The 10,473-nt window shown below is 31.0% G+C and overlaps 1 protein-coding gene across 1 annotated transcript; it reads left to right on the top strand.

Annotated features, from left to right (window-relative positions):
* Nucleotides 1-265: 265 nt before the first annotated feature.
* Nucleotides 266-2,642, top strand: LOC136999753 (uncharacterized). Its single transcript, XM_067354397.1, has 2 exons — nt 266-503; nt 571-2,642. Exon 2 carries the CDS (start codon nt 571-573, stop codon nt 1,891-1,893), a length of 1,323 nt encoding a protein of 440 aa, XP_067210498.1. The 5' UTR covers nt 266-503; the 3' UTR covers nt 1,894-2,642.
* The last annotated feature ends 7,831 nt before the right edge of the window (nt 2,643-10,473 follow it).

Raw genomic sequence — 10,473 nt, 5'->3', positions numbered from 1 at the left:
ACATTCCCAAAATTTTAAGAAACGTAATTAAATTATTATCACACAAACATCAATTTTTGCAAAATCAATATTTCAATAATAATTATCGTACTTTAGTAATAGCAGATGATGCACGAGAATATATTTCTGAAAACTTTAATGATCAAGTTTCTTTCATTATAACAGATTACAGTACATATCCTCACAAGTTACTTTTAAAGGTTAACATAGGTAAAGATTGTTTTGATTATTTCACTCTATGTAAAATTAAATACATATAAATAACTGTTATACAAACATTTATTTTTTAGGTACCATAACAAAAATTACATATAATCCTGATTTTGGCATATATGAACAGTTCGAATTGAAAGGTATAGATTGCAATGTAGAGAAAATTTTGTTGTTCCCATACACTTCCTTACTTGCACCACATCCTATCCTGGAAACTAATTTAAATTCTATTCCTGTATATGTCTTCAAATATGCACCTCTTGATTCATAAATTTGGATCTTAAAATGATGTAAGCAATTTATACTTCAACGTAAATTGTTACATTATGCATGTATATATATGTTCTTTTATTTTAGATGTCGTATCTCTATAAAGTCTGGTCTGCCGATAGAAAAAATAAAATATCACTTATACTTCGTGAATCAGATGATATGCTAACAGATCTTATTACAAAAAGTAATATTAAACTTGGAATTGTTGGTTCTGTTCTTGTCATAGAGAAAGATGGCACAATAATTGATGACAATAAGGTTCTAAAATTTTGTTCCGGTGAAATTTTAATGTTACTACGACCAGAAGAATCCTGGTCTGTACAAAATGAAACTGCAGTTATGTCTTCTGATACTGCTTCACTCACATCTAGTTTAAATGAGGAAACTTTTTCGCCATCATCAAGTTCGCTATCTATTTTATCTCCAATAAATCAAATATCAAATAATAAACAAGTAGAACTTGAATTTTGGATAAATTTTCAAATACCATGGAATAATTTAGAATCAACAGCGCTTAAAGAACTGCAAAATGGAAGTCGCAGCAAATATGTAATAAATGCAGTTGTGAACCGTACCGTTTCTGAAATGAGAAACATTCAAGAATTTATACCATCCAAAGCGTTTAAAATAATAGCTGAAAAAATTGTTAATAAATACCCACAAACTTTTAAAGATATAAATGAAGATGGTACATGTTTTGGCGATGGATTTCATACCACATATTTAAAACTTCGAGACCGAAATTGTTACTTAAATAGGCCACATATGAAAAGAAGTCTAAGCCAAAGTTTAAATATACCTATAAAAAAACAAAAGAAAGTATTATCCGCTAAAGCAGGATGTAGTAATTGGCAACCAGAAAAATATAATGATACAGAAACTGAGGAAACAATTGAAGAAAAGACTAAATTTCTATGTCAAATAGTTGACGATGATTCATCAAAAAACGATCTTAAAATTCAACACAAAATTTATTCCTATCTTGAAGCGACATATCCTGCGCAAAGATTATTTTTAAACAATGTTCATGAAATACCTAGTATCAAAAATATTAAAACCACGTGGCCGATACTTTTACAAAAAACATTTATGTTTTGGCATTATGAAAAACTAATGGGACATTCTATAGATCTTCTAAAGGAAGAAATTATAAAAAAACAAGAAAAAATTCTCAATTATGGACAACATAAAAAATATAAAGATATCAATGATTCTAATAATCCAACAGAGATAAAATTGATACAAATTATAATGAGACATTTTAAAGAAGATTTTGAAGGATTATTTAAAACATATCCTGTAAATATTTTCTTTAAATATATTTATTTTGCTTATATGAATGTCATAGACTTAATTAATACTGAATATAACTTATTTAACAGGAAGGAACATTGTTGCAGGATATAAAACCACCAACTGTGGCACCATGCATCATAATCATAAGTAATTTCACTATATGTAGTTATACTAAATTTAACTTTAGTAAATTTTTATTGTTATATGTTTGTAATTACTTTCATTATCGTATCCTATCTGAAAAAGTGCATGACATCGATTCTCGCATATCTCGAAAGTATTGTTGCCTCTTTTCCGCGATGCCGATTGGCTCTCTTGTTATACTGATTTCACGTATCTGCGTAACTGTTATTGCACTTATTTTGACAGTTTAACAGTTTGACTCGGGAAGTACGGTTATTTTATCGTTTAGATAGTTTAACTTTTAAGTGTTTGTTGTACATCAAGAAATACAAAGAGATACAAAGCACATCATAAAAATTAAGTGTTTAATTAGTATGCAGTATGAAGATTTCTTTGATTGCAATAATATCAAGATATGAAAAAACCAGCTTTTGTGACATATAGAAATAGGTTATATAAAGAAAGATAAGTACATTATTATATATCCGTGATTGATTAATATATTACAATTAATTTAAATTATTGGTCAATTTCTTATGACTTGCAACTTAATTACGATTCTATTGTAGAAAAAGTTATATAGTTATATAGTAAATTGGTGGTAAGATATTACGCGAGAGAGAACATGATCGACGTGGTTTTCATTCTGATAATAATACGAAACTACAAACTTTTGCCAATTTTTTTCGTATATGTAGAATTGTTTAATTACTCGCGAAAAAATTCATAAGTATGTCATATTTGAGGGCATGAATGCTATGTTTAAAAAAATAATAGTCTAATTTTAGGAGGAAACTACATTGAATTACGCGACCTAGATTTCACTTTTTTCCAAATTTGACACAATATTGTATCGAAAAATGAACATATCCGTTATCTTATGCTTTTTTATTGTACTTTTGTCTAATAGAATTATAAAATAGGGCGTTTCAAATGCGTCTTCAATTATTCTGTTTTTCTCATTTTCTTATTTTCGTACAATATCACGATATTTTAGTAATTATAAGGAAAAAAGGAAAAAAGAATTGCAAATCGAAAATGAAAAAGTATTTAAACTATCGTACGATTTACGATTTCAAGATAAATTTTATTCATTTATTGTCCAATTTTAAAATTTCAAGATCTGTTAATCTTATATTAATTGCATAAAATATATCGAAAAAAGCATAATATTTGAAATAATTAAAAATGTACAATTGTTTCATAAATTATTTCGTTTGTTTCCTTGAATCTTGGAATATTTTTTGGTGTTCACTAATTATCTGTAAAGCAAATTGTTTTTCATCTTTATCTCTCATAAGAATCCTATTATTATATATCAATTGTTTTAAAAAAAGGAAAGAAAAATCACAAATCGAATTGCGAAACAAATTATTTTTGATCTTTAGTTTGAAAATTGTAAAATAATTCCTTTTTTCCTTATAAGGAAAAAAAGGAAAATTTAGTAATTATATATAATATAATTATTAAAATATCGTGATATTGTACGAAAGTAAGAAACTAAGAATCTGTTTTTTTTATTTTCTTATTTGGGACGCCTTATTTTATAGTTTTATTATACATAAGAAGAATAAAAAAGTACGAGGTAACGGATATATTCATTTTTCGATACAATATTGTGTCAAAGAAAAAAAAATAAAGTCTAGGTCGTACAATTCAACGTGGTTTCCAATTTTTTTTAAACATAGCATTTATGCTCTCAAATGTAACATACTTATGAATTTTTTCGCGAGTAATTAGTCACTCAAAAAATATATGTTAAAAACGTGATAAAAACGTGCATTTTAAATGGCGAAATTCGACCTCTTTGCGGAAGGGGTTAGAGTTGAGCTACAAAATTACTCTTTCGGAGAGATTTTTTTAATTTATTTGGAACCGATTTAGAAGGCTCCTTCAATAAGATTCCACCAGATCTCTTTTAAAGACCACCCTAATATACAGGGTGGTCCACGCAACTTGCACACCTTAAATAACACCCATAATTTTTTAGATAGGAAGAAATGCTTCATATAGAAGTTGTTTGCTTTGAAGGGAAGAAAAAAATAGGAATATTAGTTTGACCTTGAGTAGAGGCGCCTCGGAGATTTGAAGGTCATCACCATTTTTTAAAACGGAATTACCCTAATTGTTTTATGCAAATGGATTCCTTGAAACATTCTGCATAAAAAGTTATGAGTCACATGGCCAAAAATTGCATCATTTACGAGATATTTAATATCTAAAAGTGACATATTTTTATATAAAATATAAAGTCTCGTAAAATATTTATTTTTCGATAATATTACCCTAATACTTTTATGTACAGAATAATGAGGCGAATCAATTGGTGCAAAAAATCCATGGTTGTTTATAACGAAAAGTACATTGCAAATTGCACATTTTTGTTAAAAATAATCATGTGTTTTCTTTGTACCAGTTGATTCGCCTTATTATTCTGTGCGTAAAAGTATTAGGGTAAGATTATTGAGAAATAAATATTTTACGAGATACTTTATATTTTATATAAAAATATGTCACTTTTAGATATTAAATATCTCGTAAACGATGCAATTTTTGGCCATGTGACCCTTATAACTTTTTATGCAAAATGTTACAAGGAATCCATTTGTGTAAAACAATGAGAGTAGTTCCATTAAAAAAAATTGCGATGACCTTCAAATCTCCGAAGCATGTCTATTCAAGATCAAACTAATATATACCTATCTTTTTCGTCACTTCAAACCAATTTTTATATGAAGCATTTCTTCCTATCTCCAAAGCTGTGGGTTATTTAGGTGGCCGGTCTTAGGTGGATCACCCGTATAATTAGAAATTAAACCGATAAAAAGTCGCTACGTTTTTTGGTTTATATTATATAGTATAACTGTGCTTATATATATATATATATATTGTGACGTGACGCTTTTCGAGCACCGTCACAAGGGCGATAGCCCGGCCGAGGGAGCAAGGAGCCCTGGTGTTGCTCCTCGCGTGGAGAGAGCGACCCGCGAGACTCCACAATTTTTGCGCGTCGTTTGTATTGTAATTCCTGTTTTTGTACCGTAATACCGTTTTTGAGTTGTAAGGCGAGACCCCGTGCGGGCGGCGTTGCGTGTTTTGTGCCTCAGGGCGAAGACAGCATCGCCAGGGAAGCCGGACACCGGGGGATCATCCGCAGGGGCCACGCGTTAGTGACCCCACGAAAAAGGTCAGGTACCGCGATTCCGTCGCCTCCGCCATCCAAGCCCTATCTAACTCCGCTTTGGTTTCAGCCACAAAGTCAAAAGCAACACAAAGACACGCAGCAGCGGACCTCGCCCGGCTGCAGACGGCTTCGAGGACCCCGAAGATGCTGCACCCGGAAGGACCGGAGTATGGCCCGGCCAGCCTAACCAGTCTCTTCCGGGAACATCGACTTACCGACACGTTATCAGCCGAAAGACTTGAGGAAACCACAGTGAGCGGAAGGGGGCGCCCTGGATGAACTGTGGGCGGTTCTCAGGGGCCCCCCTTTTCGGAAAAATCGGCAGGATGCGCAGGAAGGCGACGCGAATCTGGAAGGACCTAGAGGCAGAGCCGAGAAGAGTCACTGTTCGGTGTGACACAAGTGCGCGAGGACGACATCAGGGACTCAGCCCGACGACACCGAAGACGCCGAGGACGTCCAATCGTTGTAAGCCGCCTCTCGGGTAGCCGTAGAGTTCCGTCCGGTGATGGCTGGTAGCGTGAGTTCGTTTAATATGTAGTGTCTCTCACATTAACCGTAGTGTTTGATATCGTGAGCGCTCAATTACGCTCAATTACCGCATGTCCAGCCGGCCCCGGATATCGCGTAACAGTCTCTCTGTCTTGTGGGAATTAAGCGCCGACAGTCTTTTCTCGTTGCCGTTTCGTTACCGTTCGTTTAGTTACCGTACCGTCCTGCCGTTACCGTCTTTTAAAAGAAAAGAAAAACCGATTGCTACCGTTTTCTTGCGATACCGCTCCGTTACCGTTTGCCGCGTTATCACAGTACCGGAAGTACCGTGAATGTCTGCGGGCGGATTTTGATCCGGGAACGTTCTCCGCGAGATTGCGGTTACCGCCAAGTTCGCGTCTCGGCGAGAAACGGGAAAGCCCGCGGAAAATAGCCGTTCCGCGACATCTCAGTCCCGGCCGTTAGGCTCCCGTCGCTTAAAGTCTGTTTATTTGGCCTTCACCGGCCGTATCGAATGATCAGAGTATAAGTCCCGTGTTTACCGGATAGAGTCGGATCAGCGGCGAACTATCGTGATCGCATCTCCGTGATTTCGCGTATTTGTCTAACTTTATTCTTGTTATCGAGTAATTGGGCGAATGGCCCTGCTACCGCATTGAACCGTCTCCGCCGTATCGGCTCAGGCCGAACGCTGCACATCTTTACCCTTGTAAGCCAAATTATGGAAATACATTATTGTTAACTATTAAGTATTGAGTTGTCCTTGTGTTCGCCTCTCACTCCAGATATCTACGTTAAGTAAAAGAACTGCGCCCCTCTGCCATACTGAGCGGGGAGCGGCCGAGCAAATTTTGAGAACTATTAAAGTTACCGATACCGCGGTGCGATTATTCGCACCTGGCGCCCATTTCCGGTTACCGTTATCGCGTGAGTTACCTTGCTCCCGAATTGTGTGGAGTACCGCGAGTTACCGAATCGTGCAGTTATTGCCGATTTCGCGAGTTACCTTGCTCCCGAAAAGCGTGGAGTACCGCGAGTTACCGAATTAAGCATCTGCTTCTGATACCGTAAGTTACCGAGTCGAGCAGTTATTGCCGATGCCTCGAGTACCGATTTCCATTGGGCGTGCTCCCTCGGATCTGGCGTGATTCCGAGGCTAGTTCACGTCGCAATATATATATATAATTGATTTTATATTCATTTCTAACAGGAAATTGACTATAGGAAATACGTCATATAGCGATGAGCAAAAGAACTATCGAAATAAATAGTATTCTATTTAAATGAATAAAAATGTAGATTCTGTTTGATTTCTGCTTCCAATCTGTTACCATATTACGCGCGCATACAGATTCTGCTACCAATCTGATATTATGTCATATTAGTAGATTCTGCTGTCAATCTACTGTCAGCTTTGTGAGCAGATTCTGCTCAGTTTTTTAACACTAATCTGTCGATTAAATCGGTAATCACTGCTTCTGTATCAGAACAATGTTAAAAATAGACCGTTTTTTGCCCATTAATGCAGACGTAAAAATCATAGTAAATTTAATAGATTTTAAACTGCTGAATATGATGGTGCTATTAGTTTTCATTGAAAATGTCAGAAACGTCATTTTTTAGGTTAAAGTTCTATTTTTCATCATCTTCGTATTATACGATTTTTCTCTAACAAGAAAACCTCGTCAGCCCGAATATTTTGATTATGATGAAACTTTACACACATGTATGAGGAATAAATAGATAAAATTAGAAATTATTAGTATCGATCCAAATATGTTTCTAAAAGATGAAATCACCCATCATATATAGAACTGCTTTACTCGACATATCTAAAAAAATGTTTTATACAAATTTTATAGTAAAATTATCTGTTTAATTTGTTTAATAACATTAATAAAATATTTTAAAAATAATATTTTTTAACTTTTGGAAAAAAACAAAAAATTTTTTTTAATTATTATTTTTTAAAAATTTTATTAATCTGATTAAAAATAGATAATTTTACTATAAAACTTGTCTAAAACATTTTTTTGATACCTCAAATAATTTTTAAGATACCTCGAGAAAAGCAAAAACCAATTCTGCATATGCATATTATTTTTTTTTTTTCTTTATATATTTCAAAATTATTCAAAATATCAAAAAATGTTTCATACAAAAGTTTTATAATAAAATTATCTCTATTTAATCGCAATAATAAAATTTAAAAAAAATGTTTTTTAAAAAAATTTTAAGACATTTTTTTAAATTTTTCCAAAAAATTAAAAACAATTATTTTGTAAAAATTTTATTAATGTTATAAATAGAAATAATTTTGCTATAAAACGTTTTTGAGATATTTCGAGAAAAGCAGTTCTATATATGAGGGGTGATCACATCCCCTAAAAACATATTTGGGTCAATATAGTAATTTCTAATTTCATATATTTACTCCCCGTACATATGTCTAAAGTTTTATCACAATCAAATATTCAGGTTCACGAGGTTCTTAGAAAAGAATTGTGCAATATGGATGAAATGGTGAAAAATAAAACTTCAACCAAAAAATGACGATGTTCCTCACATTTTTAATAAAAAGTAATAGCATTATCGTATTCAGCAGGTCATAATCTATAAAATTCACTATGATTTTTACGTGCATTAATAGGTAAAAAATAGCCTAATTTTAATATTGTTCTTTGTAGTTTTTTTGCTGACAATAGTTGATAGCAAACACTTGGCATAATCTGTTTTCGACAAACTTGGTTATCTTGAAATTTAAGGTACCATTGGTTCGATCTTGGATTGCGATGGGGTCATATGAAGGTTATTGTGTTTTTAAACCAAAGTGCATTATACATTGTTATATATAACCAAAAGTTTTCCAACCAAAATAATTCTATTTAAAAAAATAGCAATAATCTTCATATGATTTTAACAAAACAACCCATGGTCAATTCAATGATACCATCTTATGTTCCCTTTTGAACCCTATAACTTTTGTTTGAAACATTTTTCAAAACTTTTCATATATGTCACGATATTTTAATATGAAATTTAAATGAGATACTTTGTATATAGTAAAGCTAAAATCAAAACAAATTATATAATATTAACATATATTATTATTGTTTGTTTCAGGAAAATGTTCAAGACAATTGAATACATCATCGAGAAAACAAGATTCAAGATATTTAGAAAAATAAAAATTAATTAAAAATTAATTAAAATTACTTTTTATTTAATATTATTGTATTGTTATTATTATTAATATTATATTATTACTGTATTATTACTATTCAATAAAATTATCAAAATATTAAGAATAATAAAAGTGATGATTATGAGAACGATAACTGCAATAATGATGATGATAATGATGATGACAATAATGATGATGATGACAATGATAATGATGATAATGATAATAATGATGATAATATTGGTTATTATTGATTGATTATTTGTTACTGATTGATTATTGGTTATAAATTAATTACTGGTCATTGATTGATTATATGTTATTAATTGGATATTAATTTGGTTATTATTGGTTAATAATTGATTGATAATAGATTCTTGATTGATTATTGATTGATTTTTATCAAAATAATAATAATAATAAAAGTGATGATTATGAGAACGATAACTGCAATAATGATGATGATAATGATGATGATGACAATGATAATGATGATAATGATAATAATGATGATAATATTAGTTATTATTGATTAATTATTTGTTACTGATTGATTATTGGTTATTAATTAATTACTGGTCATTGATTGATTATTGGTTATTAATTGGATATTAATTTGATTATTATTGGTTAATAATTGATTGATAATAGACTATTGATTGATTGTTAATTAGTGATTGATTACTGATTTATTATTGATTGGGTATTTATTACTGTTATTATTAATTATTGGTTATTGATTATTAATTATTTTTGATAAATTATCCTAATTAGTGATTATTGATTACTAATTGATTATTTATTAATTATTTTAATACCTAAACGTAAAAAATTAATATAATAAATATTAATTAAGAAATAAAAATAAGATTCGTATAATAAAATAAATAAATACATATATATATTATTTTAAGTAAAACATTTTTATATTAAATTAACAAAATGCCAAGACGTAAAATAAATCGCACTTTAGAAGAAGAAGAACAATTTCAACAACAACGTCTTGAAAGAAAAAGAGAAAATCAACGTCGTCGTCATGAAATTGCACAAACAGCAACTAATCAAACTACTGTTTGCATGACTGGCACAATATATAATAATAGTACAATAAGGTAAATGTCCCAATTAGTGACAATGTTCCAATTTGTGACAATCGTGTCTCTTTTTCTCAATAAATCAATTAATATTGATCAATGTTTATTTTAAAAATTGTGTTGGTATTTAAAATTTTACATATTATCTATTACAACGAATTTTGAATAAAATTAAACGCTTTTGTAAAGGCTAAAATATTGTGATTATAAGCATGCTGCCAACAGTGGCAAATCGAGCAGTTGCTTACTGATATCTTATGAGGCGATGACTATATCGACGGTCCCTTTGTCGATTAATTCCAGCTATTATTAAGCTAAAAGTGAATAAAAAATAAGCACCTAAAGTTAAGTAGATATTAAGGAACATTGTGAGTAAACTGAAAACGTCACAAAATACATATTTTTTTAGTTAATGCATGTGTCACTAATCGGTACTAAAAATATTTGTTTGTCTTTATTACTGACAATCGAAACAAATATGATATAAAATGATAAAAACGTTCCTATTTTTAAAGAAGACATGTAATTTATAAATATCAATCATTATTGAATTAAGGAATGGCATCAATATCGTAACTTATCTTTCCAGAATTTAGAAAATTAATACAAATACG

This window comes from Linepithema humile, chromosome 4 (assembly GCF_040581485.1).
Source record: "Linepithema humile isolate Giens D197 chromosome 4, Lhum_UNIL_v1.0, whole genome shotgun sequence".
Lineage (NCBI taxonomy): Eukaryota > Metazoa > Arthropoda > Insecta > Hymenoptera > Formicidae > Linepithema > Linepithema humile.
Note: the sequence above shows the minus strand (reverse complement) of the source record. Positions and strands in the feature narration are given on the sequence as shown.